This window comes from Delphinapterus leucas, chromosome 8, assembly GCF_059928025.1.
Source record: "Delphinapterus leucas isolate spDelLeu-1000000601 "Yukka" chromosome 8, BTC_Dleu_Yukka2, whole genome shotgun sequence".
Lineage (NCBI taxonomy): Eukaryota > Metazoa > Chordata > Mammalia > Artiodactyla > Monodontidae > Delphinapterus > Delphinapterus leucas.
The window spans coordinates 19,569,618-19,595,408 of record NC_143136.1 but is presented as its reverse complement, the minus strand read 5'-3'; the positions used below and the strand labels follow the sequence as shown (position 1 = coordinate 19,595,408).

The 25,791-nt window shown below is 54.0% G+C and overlaps 1 protein-coding gene across 1 annotated transcript; it reads left to right on the top strand.

The window, feature by feature from the left end:
* The first annotated feature begins 3,206 nt into the window (after positions 1 to 3,206).
* Positions 3,207 to 25,162, top strand: LOC111171821 (PNKD metallo-beta-lactamase domain containing). Its single transcript, XM_022567667.3, has 9 exons — positions 3,207 to 3,546; positions 18,071 to 18,186; positions 18,320 to 18,432; positions 19,084 to 19,142; positions 19,852 to 19,944; positions 20,318 to 20,481; positions 21,203 to 21,289; positions 22,208 to 22,323; positions 22,542 to 25,162. Exons 1-9 carry the CDS (start codon positions 3,386 to 3,388, stop codon positions 22,713 to 22,715), a joined length of 1,083 nt encoding a protein of 360 aa, XP_022423375.1. The 5' UTR covers positions 3,207 to 3,385; the 3' UTR covers positions 22,716 to 25,162.
* Positions 25,163 to 25,791: the final 629 nt, after the last annotated feature.

Here is a 25,791-nt window from a genome sequence, read left to right as displayed (position 1 = left end):
TCCTTAAACCAGCAACTAACTACCCGAGGGATGTTCTCATGGTGAAAGGCATGGCTACAGAGACCAAGTTCAACCATAATAGCACATTTAAGACCTCTGCTTGTATCATTCCATTGGCCAAAGCAAGTCACAAGGTCAAGCCCAACATCAATGGTGCGGGAGAAATCTATTGCACCTCCATGGAGGTGGTGCATAGTCACATGGTGAAGGGTGTGCTTTCAGGAAGAGATGAAGAATTGAGAACCGAAATGCAATCTACCACACCCACGGAGACAGCCTTTCAGGAAACTAGTGTTCCTTTGTGTTAAGATAAAGGCAGAACAGAATCTAGATAGGGACCCAAGGTCAAGAGAAGTTTGTTTTGGTTTAATTAATTTATTTTATTTTTGGCTGCATTGGGTCTTCATTGTTGCGTGTGGGTTTTTTCTAGTTGTGGCGAGTGCGGGCTCCTCTTCGTTGTGGAGCACGGGCTCTAGGTGCACAGGCTTCAGTAGCTGTGGCACATGGGCACAGTAGTTGTGGCTCGCGGGCTTTAGAGCGCAGGCTCAGTAGTTGTGGCACAGGGGCCTAGCTGCTCCGCAGCATGTGGGATTTTCCCGGAACAGGGCTCAAACCCTTGTCCCCTGCATTGGCAGGCGGATTCTTAATTACTGAGCCATGAGGGAAGCCCCAAGAGAAGCTGTTGTTGTTTTTGTTGTTGTTTGGCGGTACGTGGGCCTTTCACTGTTGTGGCTTCTCCCATTGCGGAGCACAGGCTCCAGACGTGCAGGCTCAGCGGCCATGGCTCACGGGCCCAGCTGCCCTGTGGCATGTGGGATCTTCCCAGACCGGGGCACAAACCCGTGTCCCCTGCATCGGCAGGCGGACTCTCAACCACTGCGCCACCAGGGAAGCCCCCAAGAGGAGTTTTTTAGGCAAGGAGATACTCGAGTTTGCTTATACAGAGTGAGAAAAAGGGGTAGAGGGGTGGGTGGGCACAGAAATTATTTACTCTAAAAAGCATATTGGCTGAAAGCAAAGGAATTGGAGCTGGGCCTGAGGTTTCCAATAACAACTATGGATAATGAGAGGAGATCTCAGCAAAGTAAAAGATCTGCCAAACAGAGGCAAACCTTAACCTTGACAGTGCCCCCTAAGCCAAATGTCTGCAAGCAATGAGGTATTATCAGGTATAAAGTGTAGGAGGGGGTGAATAATGAAGCATCAGTCTGGCTGGGGCAGAAGATTCTCATGGGAGAGGAGGTGAAAACAAAGCAGATTTGGAGCAGATATGTTCTGGAAGTCTTCCGGAACAGGCCGGGGGAGGGGAGGGTGGCTTCCTAGCCCTACATGAGTCCCCCAAAACACCCACTCTCACTCCTTATCCCCAGCCTTGTCCAGCTCCTTGCATTTCCTGAAATGTATCTTGGATAATTAGCAATAATCTTGTAAATGTGTGTGTAGCATGAGATTAGATTTAGGATTCAGTCATCTCTGTATCTCTGCAGGCTCATGCTTGAGCCTGCATTTCCTGTTTCAGATGACAGGGACTGTGTTTTAATTTCTCAATATAATGCCTGGCACAGCCTTACCTGCAGAAAAGTGTGTTCACAGTGACTTTTGATGAGGCTCTGTAATTCTTCACTTTGCACGTATAGACACGGATTTAGAGACATGCAAGCTCCATTGGCCCGGAAGGGCCTTCTACAAACTAGCTTGTCAGTCTTCTCACTCCCGCCTCTTTTGCGGCATACACAGGGGTTTAATTCAATTCTATCTGATTTTTGTTTATTGAGAGCCTTTTATGTGCCAGACACTGAGAAGAAGCTGAATTGTGGGTAAGGAGACAGGGAGGGAGCAGGCTATAGCTCCGGCCTTCAAGATGTATCCACATAAAAGAAACTTCATGTCTGGGGTTACTGAATGAAACCCAGGATTAGGTGTTGGGATTACAATTCAGTCTGGGGATAATTTAACTCATCTCTTGGCTTTTTTGGGGTGGGGGGAGGAATGAGGCCTCCAGTTCATTGTGTGTAACGATCCTATACCTCTATACTCTCCACACTGGGGACTCAGTCTTTAGATTCAGCTATCTCATAAGAGTACATCAGAGGGAGAGAGAAAAAGTGTGGTTTGGGGGTCAGGTTATCTAGCCTCTCTCAGGCCAGAGCACGGGCCGAAGCCCAAAAAGCAAGAGAAGAAAACAAGAGCAGTGCCTCCCCTTCTTCCCTCCCCAACTATCTCCCCGCTGGGGACATAGCTACCTTCACTGTTTGCAGATTTCTTTCCCTCCCTGTGCTGGGCTAGGGCTAGAGCTGGAGCCAGAAGGAGCCCAGCCCTAGCTCCAGTTTGCCCAAATTTGTAGAGGTCACCACACCTGTCTTTACAATTCCTTCCAACCCACTGACCTTAACAACTTCTAGAACTCATTGGGAAGGCAGCATGGTGTGGAGGGGGGGGTGGCTAATGATGTGGAAACCCCACTGGTTTTGGGATACCTTGGGTCCTAGTCCTGCCTCTGCCATCCATTGCTGTATAATCTTGGTCGAATCACTCCCTCAGCCTCTGTGGCCTCTTCTTATCCTTCAGGGCATGGCTTACATGTCACCAGCTCAGGGAGGCCCTCCCATCTAAATTGGCCCTCTCTGTCCTCCATATCATTGCCCCCTCTGTTCGATTTCTTTATAGCACCACAATTTGTAATCACACACAGGTAGCAATGTATGTGTACATATACACGTATATGTAAGTATAGATAAATACATATATAATTATGTTTGTTTGCTTATTTGGTTTGTTTCTCTGCTGGATTCTAGATTGTAGGCTCCAGGAATGAAGAGACTGTGTGTCTTTGATCCTTGCATTCTCAGAGCCTGGCACAGTGCCTGGCACAAAGGAGAACACAGAAAAGTAATTTAGTGAATGAATAAATGAATGAATGGCAGCTGACCCATGTGATCTCCCAGGTTCCTTCCAGCTGGAAAAGTTTATGAGGCTACGGTTTCCCGCCAAGAGGCCCATTCCAGGGCCTCTCTCAGAGTTCCCTGTTGGGGGAAGGTGGGAGGGTGTGGGGCCGAGCCCCGGACTCCAGCGATTTTATACCGGGATTAGCGCAGATCAGATGCCGGCTCCGGCCACGCCTCCCGACCGGCCAGCCGGGGGCGGGGCCAGGCCACCTTCAGCCGGGTGACATTCCAGGAGTGCACCAGGCCAGGGACGGCGAGTGGGCGGGTGCGAACGCGAGCCAATGAAGGGGCGGGACCAGAACGCCCCCAGTCTCCCAGCTTGCGGGTGCAGGGGGCGTGGCCCCAAACCCTCAGGTTCTCCAAGTGGGGGCCTGGGCCGAGCCGTCGCGTAGCAACGCCCCGCCCCGCCCCCTGGGCGGCCTCGGGCGCCTGCCCCCAGCATGGCCTGGCAAGGCTGGCCTTCGTCGTGGCTGTGGGTCGCCAGCTGCGGGCTGCTGCTCCTGGTCCTCGTCCTGCTCGCGAGCCCCAGCAGCTGCCGAGCGCGGCGGACCCTCCGTAGCCTGTTCATGGCGCGTAGCAAGCGGCTGCTCTTCCGAATCGGGTTCGTGCCGGCCTCCGGCGGGATGCGGGGCTCGGGAAAGCGGTCGCGCTGGAAAGGGGGACTGAAGAGGGGTGCCGGGGGAGGGTTTAGGGGTTCTGACGGGGCTAGGGCTAGGGGATCCAGGGCCAGAGAAGAGCGATTGGAGAGGCAGGCTGGAGAAGCCACTGATCTGGGGGGACTGAGGAAGAGAAGTTGGGGGTGGAAAATTGGGTTGGGCTGGGGAAAGCAGTTTGCGGCGGGGGTAGGGTGGGGAGCAGGCCAGGGTAGCCAGAGAAAGGGGGCGTTGAGAGGACATCTGGAGAAAAGAGCCAGATGAGGGGCTGGAGACAAGGGAGCTGGAAAAGAGAGCAGGTGCAGGAGCCCGGGCTCCCGCCACCCCCGCAAGTTCCTCCAGTGGGCAGGTGCTGGTGAGAAGGAATGTCTCAGACCTTCTAAGTCTCACGTGAAACCGCTAACTCCTTCCATGTGTCCCTGTCCCTCTCCGCATCGCTCAACTCCCTACCATTCAATGTAAGCTCTTCTGTCCCAAGAGAGAGTCCCAACTCTGTAGGTCGGTCTGTCCCTTTCCTTCAGTCCCCTCCCCCACCCATCCTGGCCCCTGTCATAAGCCTCAGGCTGTGAAATCCGACCCTAATCACTCAGCCTGACTTCTCGCTGGTTCACTGACCTCCAGTGACTTTTTCCTTTCTGACCACCCTCCACCCCCACCCCAGTCCTCCTTCTTCCCTTCCACCTACTTCTACTCCTTCCTGGGCCAAGCAAGGGTGGCGACCAGCCCTGTTCTGCCACGGAAACACTAAGAGGCAGGGAAGGAGCCACAAGAGGAAGGCTTCCTAGGGTCTCTATCCCCTTCCCATTACCAGCAGGGCCAGGGGGCAGGACCTCAGGCCCCAGTTGAAGCACGGTGATGTTGGGCCTGGGAACTATGGGAGCCCTGGCCCCAGGCCAGGCTCGGGGGAGGACCTAAGCCGGGAATTTCCTGAGTTTCAGAGAAGACATTGTACAATTCACCCCTCCTCCCCTGACCACCCCAGATATCCCAGAAGCTTCACCCCTAGGACTGTGCTCACACTCACTAAAGACAAAGAGATATAAGGGCCCAGTGGGGGGAAAACTGGAAAAACATAGGGTGGGGGGATCTTGCACGTGTGCCTTTTGGGGCATTTGCATCTCTAATAGCCCAAACAGTGGTCACATTCTCAATGATGCTCCAACTAAGTCACCACTGCTCTGCGTTAAAATAATGAGATTTACAAATATTCAAATATCTGCATATTTAGGGTTTAAAAGAATAGTTCTTACAGAATTTATGGAAATTTGATTGCTCTATTTGGGGAGGGATTTTTAAATCTACTTCCAGCTTTCAAAACTGGTAACATTGAAATCACACAAATGGCCTGAGGAAGTGAAAAATAAGTTTCCACAAGAGACTGGAATCAGAAGTCCTGAGATCAAAGTTCCCAAGGTCGCCACCTCAGGATCCTGAGGGTTTGGCTAGTCCTAGAACTTGGGGTGTGGGAGTTTCCAAATCCTCAAACTTGGAATTCTCAGAGAGCTTCTTTGGAATTCAGTATTCCATGGGCTTTCCCGTGGCTGGATTTCAAGGTTGCCTTGGAATCAACTCCCCAAATTTGCATAGCAGAAGGGCGTGCCTGGAATCAGAATCCCAGATCCTGCCCCCTCCAGGGTCTGGGAAACAATCAGTCCAGTCCCTTGGGGGAGAAGCTGCTGGCTGCTGGGAGGGACGGGGGTGGGGGGGGTGTTAGCAGGAAACGGTCTGAGGGAAATGGGCAGGTGTCAATGCTGTGAGGGTGCCTCCAGGAAGGATGGAGAGGGAGGGGGACAGGATGGGGCAGGACATGATGGGAGGGGCAGAGCACATGGGCACACTCCATCCTAAATGTGTGGCTGAGAGGACCACAAGTAGAGGATTCTGTTGGAGGCTGGAAAGTGGACGATGGAGATAGGAAGCAATGTTTGGGAGAGGAGTCGTTGTTGATGTTATCATTAATAACAATACTCACTGGTGTTTGACAGTGTTATTAAGGGCTTTCCTCAAACATAACCACCATTGTCTTGGGATGGGGATAACGGCACAATGGAGGGTTGATTTGGGCTAACCTGAGGTAGACACACACATTTGGGACTCTGCGGGGCCTGGGAGGCAGCGTGGAGTAGCTAAGCACATAGCATGTGGGGACAGACAATCTGCTTTAGAATCCTAGCTTTTGTTCCTTAGTAGCCACGTGACCTTGGACAAATAACTCAGCCTCTCTGTGCCTCAGTTGTTTGCATCTGTAAATGGGCCTGGTGATAGTGCCTATCTCACAGGGCTCCTGTGAGGATCAAATGAAATTCTACAGAGGGCCTGGCTTGCAGTAAGTGCTCAGGAAATGTTAGCAATTGCTCATTCTATAGCATGGGGGATGGGTGGGAGGGAGGATACATGGCGCTGGGCCATGGCTCCTTCTGGAGCTTCCTTTTTTTTTTTTTTAAATAGGCGCCCAGATAGCTTTAACTGGGGAGGCTTGTCAACTTTTTTTTTTTTTTTGGCCGCACCATGCGGCATGTGGGATCTTAGTTACTTGACCAGGGATCTAACCGGTGCCCCCTGCAGTGGAGGCATGGAGTCTTTTTTTTTCTTTTATAAATGTATTTACTATTTATTTTTGGCTGCGTTGGGTCTTCGTTGCTGTGCACGGGCTTTCTCTAGTTGCAGAGAGTTGGGGGCTACTCTTTGTTGTGGTGCACGGGCCTCTCATTGCAGTGGCTTCTCTTGTTGTGGAGCATGGGCTCCAGGGTGCGCGGGCTTCAGTAGTTGTGGCACACAGGCTCAGTAGTTGTGGCGCACGGGCTTAATTGCTCCATGGCATGTGGGATCTTCCCGGACCAGGGCTTGAACCCATGTCTCCTGCATTGGCTGGTGGATTCTTAACCACTGGACCGCCAGGGAAGCACCTCACTTTTTTTTTTTTTTTTTTTTGGAGCTTCCTTACATGCTTCTACTCCTGTCTTCCAAGCCTATCCTGCCCACGTACCCATCAGGAAATCCCACAACCCTTCATTCATTCAGTGAGCTCCCTAACTGCCCTGGGTCGAGATTGCGGGATCACTGATACGAGCGGAGTCTGGTCGCCGTTCTCAAGGAGTCGGGGAGAGGAGCATGTGAACAGGCACCCTAACTGGCAGGAGGCAGGGCGTGTCAGTTTCCCCAGGAGGAGCAGGGTGTGTTTGAGGAGGCTGGGATCCGGAGTGTGTGCTCCCCTATGTGTGCCTCCTACTTCATGCCTCAGTTTCCCTTTTGCCCCTTTGCCTTCTCAGTGGTAGTTGAGGAGGTTTAAGTAGAGAAAGGGCCCCTGAGCAGAGCCTGTCTGCAGGGGGTGGGGCGGGGAGGGGGGTGAATGGGGAATTAGGCTGGGAATGCCTTGAGAATGTCTGAGAAAGTGGAAAGCACTCGGCCTCTGTGGATGGACAGTCCTAGCTGACAAAACCTTCCCACCCTCCCTGACCAAGTGCTCTCTTCACTCCTAAGCATAGATGATCTTTCTTGAACCTCCTGACCCAAGTGAAACCAGCTGTCTCAGGACAAACCTTGCTTGCTCCACTTCTGAAAGAGGAAAGCCCTTCTCTGGGGCCAGTGAGGACCACTGGCTTGATTTCAAAGGGTGGCAAAGGTCCTGAGCTGAGGACTCTTGAGTGAATGACCTACCTGCTCGTGGCCCGAAGAAAGGCCACATAGAGGCAGTGGTCTGGGCCATCCACAGCACAGCCTGCAGGAAGGGAGCAGGGAGGGTCCTTCTCCTTTCTGCAGGCCTTGGGACCTTGGAGAGCTGCAGTGTCACCATCTACAGCGGCCCCTCGGCTGGATGGCTCCCAATGCCCCCTTCCCCAGGCCACGTTGCCTACAGAGTGGAGTCCACACCCCTCACCCAAAGGGGCTCTCCCACATCCCCTCCGGACCCATCTCCCCCAATCCCATCTTCCCCAGGCTCTGTGTTCTTGCTGTACTTCTGTCTGGGGCCTGCCAGGCCTTCCTCCCTACGTCAAATTTTGTTGCATCAAAGCTCATCTTCAAAATATATCCAAAATCGAGCACTTAACCCACCTCCACTGCTACAACCCTGGGCCAGCCTGTGGTCGCCTCTCACCTCATCTCCTAAACTGACAGCTCCCTTCAGCCTTTGTACCCCCAGCGCACTCTCAGCGTAGCAACCAGGATGAAACTGTTAAGACTGAAGTCAGAAGTGTGTCACTTCTCTGCTTAGATCCCTCCAGAATGGCTCAAAGACCCTGAGTGGCCGCCGATCCCCAACCTCACTTGTTTTTGGTATGCTGTTCACCTTGCTCGTTGGGCTTCGGCCATACAGGCCACTTTGTTGTTCCTCAAACACTCTGAGACAGTCTGACCTCCAAGACCTCTCGCTGTTCTGTCTCACTAGAACTTTCTTCCCCCAGATAGCCACATGGCTGTGCCTCTCTTCCTTCAGGTCTCTGCTCAAATGTCACCTTATTCGAGAGGCCTACCCTGACCACCCTGTGTAAAAACAGCAAGGCCCCCACGCCTGCGCTCTGTTACTCTACGCTGCTAGCTTATTCTCCGTAGTACGTATCACCACATGACATCCTGTATATCGACTTGCCTGTTGTTTATTGGTTTTCTTTCCCAACCTGAATATGAGCCACATGAAAGAAGAAACTTCTTTCACTGCTGTATCCCAGCTTCCAGAACAGTGCCCGGCACAGAGCTGGTGCTTGTTAAAGGGCTTTTTTTTTAACATCTTTATTGGAGTAGAATTGCTTTACAATGGTGTTAGTTTCTGCTTTATGACAAAGTGAATCAGCTACACATATACATATGTCCCCATGTTAAAGGGCTTTTAAATGAATAAATAGCTTGGCCCAAGTCCCATCTCCTCTACAAAGCCTGCCCGGCCTCCCCAGTCAAAATTCATCTCCACCTCCAGGGACCCCCAGCGCTGTCTCCCCTCCTAGAGCCTCCACTGCATATTCTTGCTAATTCTTGCATCAGGTGTTCAGAGGTGTGATTTTCCCACTGGACTCCCACAGGCCTAGCCCAAGGAGCAGGACTGAATCAAGAGGGCCTGGGATTAGGGTGAGGGAGGGAGCGGGGGCGTGGGGGAGGGGGCACCAAAAAGAACAGACCGAACCAAACAAACCCCAGGGGCCTTGTCTGGGCAGGTGGCCTGGGATTTCAGGCAAGGAGACAGAAATAGTCCAGGCCTCCTGCCCAGGACCAAGATCCGGCAAAGAGGCCGCCAGCAATGCCTGCGTCTCTGGTCCTCCCAAGAGCCCTCAGCAGCCGCTCTCCCTCCCCCCGGGAAAGACGGTGACCCGGGATGGGCATGGAGACAATAGACACAGGCCCCGTGGTCTCCCGCTCAGGCCTGTGTCTTGACCTGACGCAGGCACTGCCCCTCTCCTGGTCATGGGGAAATGGTCCCCCTACCCCCCAAGGCCTGCTGGCAGCGTCCGGAAACTCTCACTCTTGAGGGCCTTTTTAGCTATCTCCTTATCTTCAGTCTCCTCAGTTCTGAGAAAGCACGGAACAGCTAGTGGCTCGATTTGCTCCTGAGGGGCCTCAGAGCAGGCTGTGCTCCAGTAGGACTCTGTGTCCTGGTGGCTGTCCAGGTCCCTCAGCCCTCAGACAGGCATTTCCGGTTTGGTTTCATAAAGACTGCCTGTCACTGGTCAGATGCAAAGCCTGGGAAAACCTGGGTCCCGGGGGTGCAGGAGAGGAGAAGCCAAAAGCACCCCCCGACCAGAGAAGCCTCTCAGCCTGGGCTTGCTGTCCAGCTGGTAGAGTCTGGGGCCAGGGCCTAGCTGGGACAGACAGCCCCCAGGCCTCTCTCAGAGCTGCCCAGGATGGCAAGACTGCTCAAGGGAGGAGGGGGAAAAGAAGGGCTTCATTGTGTGTTCTCCACAGCCAGCCAAAGGAGGGGGTGGGGAGGGGCTGTGTCTCACTGCCCCAGCTGTCCCTGGTGGCCTCCCATGGGCTGGAGGTTCAGGCTCAGATACCAAAGACGCCACACTCTGGTTCAGCGAGGCGAGGAGTGAAAGGTATGCCTGTGGCCCTCACTGGGGCGACGGGGTGCTGTGTCCTGCAGCCCCGACCCGACCCGCGGGGAGGGCCCTCAGGCACCTTCCAGGCTGCCCCAGGCCTGCTGCCGCCACCCCAGCCCCGCCCTGCAGAGTGGTTTTTCTGTCTCCCGGTGGGTCCCAGAGGACCAATTAGGAAACTTCCTTTTCTTTTTGGTGCGGCCACAGTGGGTAGTTCCGGGCCCCAGAACTGCTGAATCAGAATCCAGGAGGGGCGGGGTGGGGGCAGAGCCGGGGTAAGCAAAAGAGGAAAATGTCAGAATCTTTTTGTTTCACCAGCACTCCGAGATCGTTCTGATGCATTCGGGCACGTTCTGACCCTGCTTGGGGACCCCGTGGCAGGGAGTTAGAATTCCACATCAGGCCCTGGGGAGGTCAGTGTCATCTTGTAAGTCACGTGAACTTCCTGGACTCAGCTGCTCATTCAGAGAGAAGGAGTACTTGGGTTTTTTTGTTTTTTTTTTTAATTTAATTTTAATTTTTTATTTTTGGCTGCGTTGAGTCTTCATTGCTGTGTGCAGGCTTTCTCTAGTTGCGGCAGGCAGGGGCTTCTCTTCGTTGCGGTGTGCGGGCTTCTCATTGCGGTGGCTTATCTTGTTGCGGAGCACAGGCTCTAGGCGCGCGGGCTTCAGTAGGTGTGGCACGCGGGCTCAGTAGTTGTGGCGCACGGGCTTCAGCTGTTGTGGCGCACGGGCTTAGTTGCTCCGTTCCATGTGGGATCTTCCCGGACCAGGGCTCGAACCCTTGTCCCCTGCATTGGCAGGCAGATTCTTAACCACTGCGCCACCAGGGAAGCCCGAGCACTTGGTTTTACAGAGAGAGAAACTGAGGCTTGGAGAGTGAGTTCCCTGCTTCTTGCCTCAGGCAACAGAAGAAAGGAAGCTGTGGGGCCGCCTTACAGGAGGCAGAGAAGGCCAGGTTCTTCCCAGGGACTCATTCACTTCCACATTGTCCCATCTTTTTTCCTAAATTCTCTTCTCCATCTGGCTCGTGACGCTCCCCATGGAGCCATCCACCCAGTCATAAGTCCAGGGTAGAGAATGGCAGAGCCTAGATTGAAAGGGGTCTTCTCCTGAGAGTTACGGGCGTCTCTGACCCTCTGTAGTCCTCGGGAAAACTGCTGCATATGTAAGGAGTTGGTCTGGGGAGAGAATTCACAGCATTCAAAGGGGTCTGTGTCTCAAAGAGACTAAAACTAGTGCTCCAGGAGGTCCCAGAGGCCAGATCCTGGGCTGTGTGTCTGGAACACTGTAACCACCCTGACAGATCAGTTTTCCCAGCAAAGGCCCTCAGAGGAGCTGGGTCTGCCCCCAAATAGTTCAGGCCCACTCATCTCATCCTACCCTCTTATTTGGGGTTTGCAACGGTTAAGAGTGTGGACTCCGGGGTCAGGCTGCCTCAGGTGAATCTCTGCCGCTCTGTGATCTTCAGCAAATCCCTTCCCCCCTTCTCTGGGCTCCATTGTCCTTGTCTGTAAAATGGAGGAAATAATGATACTTGCCTCAGGGTTGCTTGGAGGATGACAGGAAATAATTGATGGGAGGCACTTAGCTCACAGGTGGGGTCTAGGAAAGCTGTGGGAAAAGTCATTATTATTAAAGATGAGGCCAGTGGGCTCTGGAGAGATGCTCTAACCTGTATGGGCATAGCCGGGACTATGGACCCATCTTCAGACCCCCTTTCCTCTGTCCTGCCGCATCTCTTCGACTTTAGAAGTTGAGATTTTGTGCCTCAGTGACACTGCCCCATCCATGCCCTTGGGTCTCGGTGAGCTACATGGCAGAGCACGTTGCTCTGCCATGTGCGTGCAGCTGGGAGAGGGGAGGGACTTGGAAGCAGGCGGGTGAGGAGGGGAGGGGAGAACAGGGGCAGAGGTAGCTGTAACTTGGGCCCTGGATGCTCCCACCGGCCCTCACAGGATCCACTGGCCTGGCACGGGGCCAGTCAGGTGGGGCCACAGTGTTGACAATCCTCTTTCTGTGCCCGTCACTTTATTTTTTTAAAATAAATCTATTTATTTATTTTGGCTGCACTGAGTCTTCATTGCTGCGTGCGGGCTTTCTCTAGTTGCGGCGAACGGGGGCTACTCTTTGTTGTGGTGCGCAGGCTTCTCATTGCAGTGGCTTTTCTTGTTGCGGAGCACGGGCTCTAGGCACATGGGCTCAGTAGTTGTGGATCGCAGGCTCTAGAGCACAGGCTCAGTAGTTGTGGTGCACGGGCTTAGTTGCTCCGCAGCATGTGGAATCTTCCTAGACCAAGGCTCGAACCCATGTCCCCTGCATTGGCAGGCAGATTCTTAACCACTGTGCCACCAGGGAAGTCCTGTGCCCGTCACTTTAATACCTGCACGCCTGGCCCTGCCCTGCCTTTCCTGGTCACTAAGCCAGCATTTTGTGGGTCCCAGTTCTGTGCTGGGCTAATGCTGGGGGCAGCCATGGGGGTGCAGAGGAGCCACGAGGAGAAGGCTGGTGACTGCCTGCCCCCTGCATGGCGCTGATTAGGGCTCCGGGTAGAAGTGGATAAGGCCCAGCCACTGCAGGGCTCACCTGCCCCTGGAGGCACGGGGAGAGGCTGAGTGCCCCAGATGGAGCAGGGGAAGATAGCTTTCTGCTGGGACAATCGGGCAGGGTTTGAGCCCAGCCCTGAAGGATGCTTAGGGTTCTAGTAAGTAGAAAGGCCTGCAGGGTATTCCAGGCTGAGAACTCCCCGGGAGCCAGGCAGGACTGTAGTTCTGAAATTTTAATGAGTTGTTTCAGGCATTCAGAAGAAGATAGATAGTATAACAATCCCCCCACCTCTCAGCTTAAGAAAGAAAATATTACAGATGCTGTGAAGCCCGTGCCCACCTCCCCACCCACCTTCTCCCTGCCCCTGAGGAAGCCCTGCTAATGTGCGTGTTGACTATCCCCTCAGCTGCCTTTATTCTTTTACTGTTGATACATATGTCTCTGTCCCTAAACAATACCAGTGATGGTCTTGCGTGCTTTGGCATTTTAGATAAATACCGTCAGGTTACCTGTTTTCTCTGTGGCATGTCTGTGCTTGAGCTCTGCAGGCTGAGGGTTGGTGCTCTAGGTCATTCGCTTTCCTGGATGTATGGTCTTCCACGGTATGAACAGGTCACCACTTATTTATCCACCGTGCCTTTGACAGACATTTAGGCGGGTCTGATTGTTCACTCTTGGGACACGGGCCCTACGGGAGGAGGGGGCAGAGACTTGCCTCCTCCCAGCCCACAGAGGGCTTGCCTGGGGGTTGGACACTCTCCCATTCAGCACCACTGAAGGCTTTTGCGCAGGAGCAGGGTGCAGTCAAAGGAGGCGCTTTAGGAACTTAAACGTTTGCCAGAAGTTTGCAGTTTGCTTCAGAGGCAGAGAGCTGGATGAAGGAGGCTTTCCTAAGGGCCTCACTGAGAGCTTCTAGGGCCTGTTCCCAGGGGTGAGCCCATGTGGCGGAGGTGGGTAGAAAGCGAAATTGAGAGGAATCCTGTCTGGGTCACCTACACTGGGGAAAGGGTTAAAGGGGTGCTCAAGTTGTGTAACTACGAGGATGACAGGGCCTTTCCTAGAAAGAGAGGCAGCAGGAGGAAGAGCTGACAAGCGTGGTTATGGACCCTGGTGATTGTGACACAGCCGAACGGCTGATGCAGGAGGAGACGGAGCTCAGGGACTTGAGAGATTCGTGAGAAATTCATTGTCAGGGAAGGACTAGGCCTGGAGAGAGTGGCCCAGGGCCACTAGGTCCTCAGGCCCCTCCCTCCGCTCTGCACCGATCCGGACCTCAGGCCCACAAGGGCCACCCCGGCCAGCACAGATCTCGGGTCTGGCATCCATCCCCACCTTTCTCCATCTCCAACATCCCCTCTAGGCCAGGCCCTCGTCATCTCCCCCACTGAGTGACTCGGCTCCCCTGCCACCTTCCGCTCTGCTCCCTTTCACTGTACCTTCTGACAGCAACTGAGCGAGCTCTTAATAAAGAAAGTCAGGGCTTCCCTGGTGGCGCAGTGGTTGAGAGTCCGCCTGCCGATGCAGGGGACACGGGTTCGCGCCCCGGTCCGCGAAGATCCCACATGCCGCGGAGCGGCTGGACCCGTGAGCCGTGGCCTCTGAGCCTGCGCGTCCGGAGCCTGTGCTCCGCAACGGGAGACGCCACAGCAGTGAGAAGCCCGCGTACCGCAAAAAAAAAAAAGGGAAGTCAGAACACATGCTTCCCCACTTTAAAACCCACCAGCAATTTTCCACCTCCTCTCCGTGGCCTGGCGCCTGTGCACCTTGCTGACCCCTTCTCTGGCTAGAGACTTCGAGGCCTCCTGGCAACTCCTAGAACGTGCCCTACTCGTGCCTGCCCCAGGGCGCTGGTGCTACGCCCCCCCCCAGACAGTCTGCACTGCTGTCTCCCTCATCTGTCTGTTCCCTGCTCAAGCGTCGCCCTCAGAGAAGGGGCCTTCCCCGACCACCCTGTCTACAGTAAGACCATCTTCCTTTCCCACGACAGTTAACGGCTTGCATGTCAAGTGTTTTGATTTCCGGTTTGGTGTCTGTTGGCTGCTCCTCTATGTTGGCAGGGTGCCATCTGTCTCGTTCTCTGCCGTCCACACCCTGTCCAGCATGTGCAATAAGTACCTGCTGGAGAAAGTCAATGAAAGAGCAGGGCCTTGTTTACTGCAGCTTCTTAGTGCCCAGTCCCTGCGCTTGTGCACCTTCATCTTCGCTGGAGCACAAAGCACATATAATAAGGATCCAATAAGGGAAGACAGGGGACATTTACCAGTCCCTCCCAGATGTGGACGGCCATGTTCTAGCAGCTATGAGGGGTGCCCGGCTGAATCCGGGAAGGAAACAGCAGTTGCTAAACACCTTCCACCTGTCAGGCCCTGGAGAGTGTTAACATTTGTCATCTTGTTGTATGTCAATGGATCTTCACACACATGAGAAGCCTGATCTGTGAGACCATTGACTTGCCCACGTTCTCAGACCAAGGATGGACCAAGCCGTGACTGGAACCCAGACCTTTCTGTTGCCAGAGCCCCTGCACTTTCCATAAGCCTAAGTAGGAAGAAATGAAGTCAGGAACAGGACTCCGGGCATGGATGCAGGGTGGTGTCCGGGCACAGAGGAAAGGGTGATTTTATTTTCTTATTTATTATTTTAAAATTTTTCATTTTGAAATCATTTCAGAGTTGCAAAGTTCGTACAAAGAATCCCCATGTACCCCTCACCCAGCTCCCCTGAACGTTAACATCTTTCGTAGCCATGGTACAGTTATCAAAACCAAGAAATCAACGTCCATACAAACTAGTAACCACTCTCTAGACTTTACTGAAATTTTGCACACTGTCCCCCTAACATTCTTTTTCTGGTCTGGAGTCCAATCCAGGGTATTTAGGTTGTTCCAACCCATCCCCTCTGGCTGGGCATCTCTGCTGTGCCAAGTCTTTGTTAGTCCAGCAGCACAGCAGGGAGAAAGGAGAGAATCAGCAGCTCCCACTAGCTCTCACCCCCGCTCCGGGTGTTTGGTACCTCTCACTTGCCTGTTCTTGGTGTCCCTTCCCCAGATTCTCACACGGCCTTTCCCTCACTTCTTGGAAATGTCACCTCCTCAAAGAGGCCTTCCGTGACTGACTACCAGATCTAGAATAGCAGCTCCTGTCCTCATTGTCTGTCCTTTTGCCTTGTTTATTTCGTCATCTTCACTTGACAGTATGTTTATTGTCCTGTCTGTCCCACTAGAATATAAGCTTCAAGAAGGCAGGGACTCTGCCTTACTCACTGTGTGCCCAGAGCAGGCTAATAGCAAGGCCTCACTAAGTATTGTGGAATGAGTGAAAGTAGGAAGTGGCTGAAATGGGTTTAAAAATAAAAACAGGGTCTATGAAAAAACAGACATAAAGACACATCAAGGATGGCAAGGGGCTTCCCTGGTGGCACAGTGGTTAAGAATCCGCCTGCCAATGCGGGGACACAGGTTTGAACCCTGGTCTGGGAAGATCCCACATGCCGCGGAGCAACTAAGCCCGTGCGCCACAACTACTGAGCCTGTGCGTCACAACTACTAAAGCCCGCGCACCTAGAGCCCGTGCTCCGCAACAAGAGAAGCCACCGCGATGAGAAGCCCGCATACTGCAACAAAGAGTAGCCCCTGCTCGCCGCAAGTAAAAGAAAGCCCACGTGCAGCAACGAGGCCCCAACACAGCCAAAACTAAATAAATTAATTAATTTTTAAAAAAAAAGGATGGCAAAACCCCTCCACAGCGCGTCTAGATTCCCAATGGATACAAGGGCATGGGCACACAGAGCTGGGACAGCCATGATTCACCTTCAGCTAAATTGTTTCGACCAAACTGTCATGGAAACATGCTTGGTTTCGATCAAATTGTTTGCAGACAGATCAGCTTGCTCTTCCCAAAGGGGCCTGAAGAGCGCCTGCCCCTGCTGCCTCCCCGACACAGACACAGCAAGCCTCTGTAGGGATTTAGGGCCCTTCGTCCACATCCCCACCTCAACTTTTCTGTCTCAGGCTTGATCAGCCAGAACCACCCCCCACCCCCTTTCTGACTGCCTTGCCGTGTAACCCTGAGCACTGACCGACCCCACCCACACCCCAGCCCCAGTAGCCTTCCCAAGAGCAGAGGGCCTGAGACCACTCCTGCTCATGCTCTGCAGGGCCCAGTGTAAGATGGGATTTTACGAAAAGGAATTTGGAGTCTGTTGCTCGAAAGGCAGGAAAGAGGTGCCACATAAGGTACTAAAATATAAAGCCTTTCCTTTCTTCTATGATCTCTCTCTTGACTTGCCGACTTGCCGTGATGTTTTTAATTTGCTACTTAATGTCATTCTGAGCAGAGGAGTACTTAAAATCTTAACTATTAGCATGAATTATGCCATTCATTATATATCATGCAGTGCCACTCTTAAATGCAAATATAAGAACATTTAGCTCATATGTGGGATCACCAAAACTACATAAGTCACGTTTCTTAGCTTGTACGTGGATATGTGTTATGTTCCGACCAGAACGGTGGAAATGTGGCACCGAACTAACTCAGCTGTTTTTATTTCACTTCTTGATACGTGCACATTCTACCGGCTCTCTCTGCTTTCAGCTTACTGATGACCGGGAAGGGCTGGAAGGAGAAGGACAGATTGGTTGCCTCTTTCCCTTTCCTTCCGTAGCAGCATCGTTTGCAGCATCAATGGTGGGATCATACAGGGAAGTAACATGATAAGGGTTCCTTGATCATTTGTGTTTCTTAGAACACCATTGCCTTCTTGATGCATTTCAAGCAAATTCTAGTTTGAACCCGAAGTGTGGCTTACGGGCCAGCCAGTGCCCACCACCCCACTCTTTACTCAGTCATAGATGTACACTCAGCTGTATTCACTTTGGGGCTTGAATTTCCACACATAGAGGGTCCACCAGAATTCTGTGCTCATGGCCATCGCAAACACGGTGTGTGAGGGGCAGCAGGGACGGAGCAGACACATGTCGTGATGTTGTGTGTATCACCTCTGCTCGCATGCATGTTCCATTGTCCCATCAGACTTCACTTACAAGACACAAGTTCAAAGAGAAAATCGTTAAGAATTTCAAGATGGCAACAGCAGAGCATCATACCGAGCGCGGGGCCTTATGTGACTGCCGGGTCGCACACCTGTGAAGCCAGCCCTGCGTGCTGGCATCCTGTATTTGGGGGACTCTGTCACTCACAAGTCCCCTCTGTTCCTCATGCCCCCTTTTCACTGTGTAGCCTGGGATGGCCTGGAATGGAGGCAGGTGGAGGGAGGGAGTTTGGTCAGCTCATCCAGCCTCACCACTGCCTGCTTCCTCCACCAAACAGCCAAACAGAACCTTCTACACTTTCCCTAAGTAAACCCTGCTGTCTGCTGCCTCTGGGCCTCGGCCTATTGTTTCCTCTACCCCAGCTGTTCTCAGAGTTGTGGTCCCTGGGTCAGCAGCATCAGCATCAGCTGGAGCTTGATAGAAATGCAGATTCCCGAGCGCCACCGCAGACTGGCTGAGTCTCAAATACTGGGATGGGGCCGAAGAATCTGGTCTTCAGCAAGCCCCGGGCATGACTGCGACACACCGCTGCTCTTCCTGAAATACTGTTCCCACCTCATTGCAGCTTCCTAACTCCTATACCCCTTTCACTGAATAAAACCCTCACCCTCGGTTCTCTTATATGAATTCCTCAGCTCACATCTCGCCTGGTGAGCTTGGGGGTGTTTCTGTCTCATTCTCCATCTTGTCCTGAGTACTGAGCAGGGCAAACAGTCAGCACACGATAAGCGATGGTGGAGTTGCATTGACTCAGGGGGTGACTGAGGGAGTGGAGACATGGGACCTGGGCTTCACGGAGGGTCTGGGCTCGAGGGGCAGGGCTGAGCACAGACGTCCCGTCCTGCAGGTACAGCCTGTACACCCGCACCTGGCTCGGGTACCTCTTCTACCGCCAGCAGCTGCGCAGGGCTCGGAATCGCTACCCCAAAGGCCACTCCAGAACCCAGCCCCGCCTCTTCAATGGTGAGCTCTGGCCACGCCGGGCCAGCATCGCCCCAAGCCGTGGCCACCCTCCCAGCCTACTCCCCATCTCATACCCCCGACTGCTGGGCTGCCCGCCCCATGACCCCGCCCACAGCCCATCTTTGTTCCCCAGGAGTGAAGGTGCTTCCTATCCCCGTCCTCTCAGACAACTACAGCTACCTCATCATCGACACCCAGGCCCGGCTGGCTGTGGCTGTGGACCCTTCAGACCCTCAGGCCGTACAGGTGAGGGGAGGATGGGGTCGGGGGTACCTGGGGTCACCTTGAGGACTGGCAGCTTCTCCTTGCTAGAGAGAGGCTGACCCTGCCCTCTGCCAATGGGATGTGCCCCCCTCCATGTGCACTCACACACAGACCCTGACACACATGTGCAAAAAGAGACCACCACAAACACACCATGGGGAGGGACTCAGTGTCAGGGCATGGCGGGGGGAAAGGGGGAGGGCAGCAGTGGGGGAATCAGAGCCAGAGGGCAAGTGGTGCTGACCCAGGACTGCGGGTCTAGGGAGTTTTCTTCCGCCTCTCACTCTCTGTGGCCCCCTTTCTGACCCTCGCTCTTCTCTCCTCGCCTCTGTCTGTCGTGTCTGGGCGTCGTTACCATTCCCTCTTGTTACTTATTTATCTGTGTGTGCGTGTGTCTGTGTGTCTACCCCCTCCACGAATCTCCCTCTCGCTTGTGCCCAGGCTGCGGCTCAGCTGCCCCCCTTTACCCGGCCCTCTCTTCCCCACCCGCTTCTCATTCTCTGGCTTCATCCCCTCCTTCTCCCTCATCTCTCCCTGCTCGCCTCTCCTCTCCTCTCCTCTCCACCCAGCACCCACGCCCCTGTTTCCCTCTGCATCCTGTTCCTCAGTCTCACTGCCCCCTCTCTCCTCTAGGCTTCCATTGAAAAGGAGGGCGTTAACTTGGTTGCCATTCTCTGCACCCACAAGCACTGGTAAGGGGCTGAGGTGGGAGGTCTGGGTGCAGATCCTCTTCTCTGGCTGGCCCCTGCCCCGGCTGGGCTTGCCAGGACTGGGTCCCGCGAGAACAGGCTGGGTTGAGAGTCAAGAAGTCAGTATGGGTGGACACCATCCTCATGAAGTCACTGGGGCACCAGCAGAGAAGGAGGGGGAGGGGCGGGTCTCCCACTGCTCTACTTATCAGGCTTCTGAAGCGCCAGAGGAGGGTGGGGCAGGCATTTACCTTCCATTCCGTGTGGGCGTGTGTGCCGGGCATGGGCAAACCTTGTGATCTCTAACATCAAGGAGCTTATAGTCCAATAGGGGAGACAGCCCTGGATGGAAGTGTACAGCGATGACAAACAGTAACAACTGTGACAGTTGGCACAGGGTACGGGGGGCGGGGGCACCAGGGAGGGTGTGATCAGATCCACTTGGAGGAATTAGAGACTGATGACCCTGGAGCTGAGAGTCCAGAAGATCAGTTGGCATTAGTTGGTGATGAGGGGAGGGGTGGCAAGTTGTTGGGACAACATTCTGGGCAGGGGGACTGCTTGAACTAAGGCCAGAAGAGGTGTGGACAGCTTGGTTCAGTCCAGAAGCCAGGAGTCCCATGGCTCAGAGACCTGGAGACGCTTGGGGAAGAAGGAGGCAGGAGGCCCAGTACAGTTGCCCCTTAAAGACCCTGCCTGTGCCATCCTACAGGGATCACAGTGGAGGGAACCGTGACCTCAGCCGGCGGCACCAGGACTGTCGGGTGTATGGGAGCCCTCAGGACGGCATCCCCTACCTCACCCAGTAAGTCCTTGACCCAGGGATGGGATGGCCCTTGTGGGCCCTTCCCCTCACCCCCCATCCTTTAGTCACATGTTTCAGGGGTGTCAGCAGGTGGATCTTTGCTGATGCCCTTCCTGGCCCTTAGAGAGTAGATCACAGCCCATCTGAAGACTGCCACTGCCCATCCCCCAAGTGATCCAGCCATAGTCCCCAAAAGAGAAAGCAGGAGGGCTTGGGTCTGAAGTCCTGGGCACTGGGGGTGCCTTCTCTCTCTGGTGGGGAAGCCCCCCTCCTGTACATCACCCATTCCCTTGGGCCTGGGCAGGGCGGGGGAGGGAGGATCAGCATGGCACAAGCTCTAGAGCCTTCTCTCCACTATTGCCTCGCTTCTCAGTCCCCTGTGTGATCAAGATATGGTTAGTGTGGGACGGCTTCAGATCCAGGCTCTGGCCACCCCTGGCCACACACAAGGCCATCTGGTCTACCTGCTGGATGGGGAGCCCTATAAGGGTCCCTCCTGCCTCTTCTCAGGGGACCTGCTCTTCCTCTCTGGCTGTGGTGAGTCCCCCAAAAGGGAAGAGGGAGGAGGGGGGACAAGAGGGAGGGAGAGAGGCCAGAGCAGGGGCCCAAGGACAGCCACAGCTCCACGCAATGCATGGAAACATTGGTTTCAGTACACGTGTTGCCTCGGCAGTTACTCCCGCCTTTGTTACCTCGATTTTTCTTTTATATCCTCACGACTTCCCGCGGGGGATGGACAGAATGAGACGATGCCTGTAACTGAGTAGAGACCTCGAAGGGCATTTGTTTCCACTGGGTGGAGCCTGGTTCTCTGATACAGTGACTGGCAAGACTAGTTACAAAAACTTGAGAACCCCTGAGTGAGAGGGTGATCCTGTCGGTGGGAGGATCACAGGTCCCAAGGTGCATGGAGTCCCAAAGACAGCACAGGCAAAGAAAGAAGTGCTCTACGGAAAAGAGCAACCCTATATCAAGAGGGCTTGGAGCCACAGAACTCAGCCTGAAGGTTCTGCAGCCCCCTCTATCCACATGTCAATATGTGCAATGGAGGCCTTCAAATGGGCTCAGTTGCGGTTGAATATTTGGGCCCAGCTCCCAGAGGGAGGGAAGGAGTAGATGCCAGAGAAGTGGGCACGGCAAGGGCACAGCTGAGGGCTGGTGGCCAGCCCCAGCTGTACAAGCTGGTCCCCACCCTTTTCATGTACCTTACCGTGCTGTGTGGTTCTTGTACCTTACACATACCTTCTGACCCTACCAGGACGGACCTTTGAGGGCACCGCAGAGACCATGCTGAGCTCACTGGACACCGTGCTGGGGCTGGGGGACGACACTCTGCTGTGGCCTGGTGAGGTGCCCCTCCCTCTCCTCCTAGCCCCTCACACCCCCAGAGTCCCAGCCGACTCAGCTCCTGGCCCAGAGGGGATACAGCTCCACCTCTGGTGGCTCCTGGGAGCCAATTCTAGCAGTGGGGGCAGAGCTCCCTTCTGTTTGCAGAACTGGCTCTGTAAGGACTCTGCTTCCCTGGCAACCAGCCCACAGCCTCTTGGGAGCCCTGTAGGTCCCAGAGCATCCCTGGGAGATGGCTGATTTTTCATAGCCAAAGCCTAGAACAGAAAATTGCCTTTGCTTAACGAGCAAAGAGGGGCCTTAAATCCATTCTGCATGGATCATTGCCTGCATCCATCATCCACACACTGTACGTCCATCATCCATATGCACGTACATGGAATATCCATCCATCCATACGTATGTGCATGTGTACATTGCATATCCATAGTTTCTAAAACACATTTACTCATATCTCAGTTAATCCTCAGAACATACATGCATCCATTCATTCATTCAACAAATACTTTATTGAGCACCTAACGTGTACCAGGCCCTGTTCCAGGCACCAGGAACACATAATTTTATAGTGGCATTATTATTTTCCCCACTTGCCAAAGGAGAACATTGTGGCTCAGAGAAGTGCCATGACTTGACTGAGGTCGCACAGCTGGGCAGAGCCAGACGGGCTAGAATGCAGGTCTTCTGGCTCCAGGTCTGGTGGTTTTCCCTCCTGAAATGCTTCTGCCTCTTCACTCGTGGCTGACTTGTGCCCACATTTAGAGAAACAGCTCCATGTGGTCGGGGCTTCTCTGGAAGCATTGCCCCTCCTCCCCAGTCGTCAGGTACCCATAGGCCTGCGGGTGGGGAGGACTTTTTCTGACCGTACCACCCATCTCACTCTGCCCTGTGTCTTGGCCCCCATGGCCATCCCTAGGCCACGAGTACGCAGAGGAGAACCTGGGCTTTGCAGGCGTGGTGGAGCCCGAGAACCTGGCCCGGGAGAGGAAGATGCAGTGGGTGCAGAGGCAGCGGCTGGAACGCAGGAGCACGGTGCGAGGCTTGGGGTCCAGGAGGGGCCGAGGGCACTCCTGAGAGAGGGCTCATCCCTGCGGACCCTGCAGGGCCCTCTCCAGAGCTGACATATTTGGCACAAGGGCCTTCCAGTGAGAACTTCTGGACCCTGGGATGGGGCGGTGCGGGCGTTCTTCCCTTGTTGGGTCTATTTTCCAGATTCTCCCCACCAAACCCGGATGCCTCTCCCCCCACAGTGCCCGTCCACCCTGGGAGAGGAGCGCTCCTATAACCCGTTTCTGAGGACGCACTGCCTGGTGCTGCAGGAGGCTCTGGGGCCAGGCCCAGGCCCCACGGGAGACAATGGCTACTCCCGGGCCCAGCTCCTGGAGAAGCTCCGCCAGCTGAAGGACCTACACAAGAGCAAGTGACCCCACCACAGCCCAGCCCAGCCCCCCCGCCCCCACCCCCGTGGTGGGGAAGCCACCCACCATGGCTCACACCACACCTTCCCTCTCACTGCTTCCGCCACCACCGCCGTCAGCCCGTCAAGCCGGCACCACGCCCCGACCCGGGTCGGGGGAGAGGAGGGACAAGGCAACGAGAGCCTGAGACCGAGAGGAAGGGGGCTGACAGAAGGCTTGGAGACTCCGTGGGGTGAGGCTGAGCCATCGAGGGCAGAGCTAATCGGGAACCTCCCCTCCTCCCTTCCTCTGTTCCCCTGATGGCAGTGAGGGTGAAGAGGCCTCACTCACCGTAGCCTCTGAACTCAGGGCAGCAGGAGCCGTGAACAGGTTGAGTCCATCTTCCCCCTCCTCCCATCCAGGGTAGGGAAAGAAACTCACTCCCTCAAAGTGGCCTGAGGTGTGGTGCCTTGGAAAAGTGGTCACTCAGAGGGGCACCTGGGCTCTGGTTTACTGAGAGTCTGCCCCTCCTCCCCCAGCCTCCCTGCTCCACCTCCACCCGGCCCCCATGAAGGCATTTTTCAAACAGCCATTTCTGAGAAAGAGGAAAGGGCTGGAAGCCTGGCTGTGGACAATCTCTGCCTCGGTGACTCCCCTACTGCCTGGAAGGCGGAGGATCCTGGTTGCCAAGGAAACTTGACCTCAAGCTGAGGAGACACCAGGAGGCTGGGATTGCAGCCCCACAGTCTTGTAGGTCACACATGCTCCCTGCACAGCTGGCCTCTGCCCCTGCCCTGGGCCAATAGGGCCCCTCCTCCCCAGGGGACCAGAGAGCCATCGTCCACCAGGGCAACTCTGGTTTTCTCATTATGACCCGTATTCTGAGGAACTCCTGCTTTATCCTCAACCCTTTCCTCTTTTAGTTAGTAAAGCCATTCATCTCGCCCTTTACAGTTGGCCAAAGACATTCCCAGGTCATTTCTCATTTGGCCCCTGGCCCCGTCATGGTGGGAGCAGGGGATCTGCACAGCAGAGAGCAGAAATCAGAAGTCCAGGAGCGGAGAGCTCTCAAATGAGTGGCAGCTTCCAGGACCCCAAGCCTGGGCCCTTCCCCTCTGTTCAGCCCTCCCTCAGTTCAGCTCCTCCTCTGGCCTTGGGTCCAGTCCCTTTGGGGCTGCAGTGAGGACTCCGATTGTCCTCAAGCGGGCGTAACTTGGGTCAGCCAGGAACCTTCTCTTCCTGGGTGGAAGCCTTCCTTCCCTCAGGCTCTGCTGTCCTCTGGGGTGCCTCTGAGATGTCTCCTGCTCTCAGTTTCTCCTCATCATCCTGCCTCTGCCTTCCTCTCCAGCCACAGCCTCTGGAGCCAACTTCAGCAATACCACCAGAATAGAGCTCCCCGCCCCTCAAAACATGCAGTTCATGCCTCTGTGCCTTCGCTCATGCTGTTTCATCAGAATGGAATGCTATTACCCTGCTCCTCCTGCCTTGTCTGCCTGGCAAACACCTATTTGTCTCTCACAATCCCCCTCAAAGGCCCCCTCCTCCAGGAAGACCACCCCCGTGTCCCTCCCCCTCCAGGCTACCTCTCCTCTTTGTAAATGCTTCTGTTGTGGCACTTATCATACTATATTTTAGTTGTTTACATGTTTGTCTCCCCTTCTAGACTGTGAACCTTTCAGGGCATGGACTGTATCTTATGCATCTCTGTATTTCTGCGCCTAGCACGGTGCCTGGCACACAGTAGGCGCTCAATAAATGTTGAATGAATGAATGATTTAACCGAGGCTTGATCCCTCAGTGGGCTTGTCTTTATTGCTTGTTCCGTTTTCCTGTCTGGGTTACTTGCTTACTTGGAGTGACTGCTCTTCCAGAGCTTTGGGCAGAAACGGCGCTCTAAATATACCCTTCCATGGCTCATGAGCATTTGTCCAGGGTTTACAATTTGCCTACCTCGGTGTTTTCCAAAGCTTGAGATGAACAGGAGTGCCGCTGGCCACAGGAGAGATAGCTTTACCTGGTCACCGCACAGCAGTGAATGTGCTTCAACGGCAAGGCTTTGGTGCTGACCTCCCTTTAACGCCTTTCTAACTGACAGCCAGACTCCAGGTCGGCAGCCTAGGGCAACTACCTTGAGTTAAAGTTTAACAGCATCATTTTGTGTTCATTGTGTCTATCTTTGGGGTCAATATTTTTGACAAGCGACACCAGTTTTCAATTCATGGAAGTGATTAAAGGCACAGGCACGTCTCATTTGACTGTGCCTCACTTTATTGTGTTTTACGTTTTTTACAAATCGAAGGTTTGTGGCAACCCTGCATTGTCAGACGATGATTATCATCTTTTTTAGCAATAAAATACTTTGAATTAAGGTATGTACGTTGTTTTCTTTAGACGTAACGCTGCTGCACACTTAACAGACTATAGTGTAACAAAGCTCTTATATGCACTGGGAAAAAATTTTTTTGCGTGACTCCCTTCATTGCAGTATTTGCTTTATTACAATGGTCTGGAACTGAACCTGAAATATCTCCAAAGTGTGCTTGCATTTATTGAAATAGGAAAATACGAAGTAAAGGTGACACTTGGCTACAGCAGAATTCTTTTTTTATATTTATTTATTTATTTGGCTGTGTTGGGTCTTAGTTGCCACAGGCAGGTTCTCTAGTTGTGGCACTCAGGCTCCAGAGTGCGTGGGCTCTCTTGTTGAGGTGCCCAAGCTCAACAGTTGTGGAGCGTGGGCTTAGTTGCCCTGTGGCATGTGGGGTCTTAGTTCCCTGACCAGGGATCGAACCCATGTACCCTGCATTGGAAGGCGGATTCTTAAACACTGGACCACCAGGGAGGTCCCTATGGCAGAATCCTTAAAGGTGGCCTTGGTGTGGCTGAAGACTGGGAAACACCGGCTTAGCTCCACATTTCCTGGGCCCCCCCGGCCACAGCTCAGCCTCCCCTCTTGGCATCCCTCACCCCAAGCCAAGGACCTTGGCACTGGTCCTCACTATCCTGGCTCAGGGCTGCATCTGGGGTGGGGATGAGGGAAGGAGCCGTGGGCCTCACCTTCCTGAAAAAGGGCAGTCTCTGTGCTCTGTAATTGTCTCTTGAC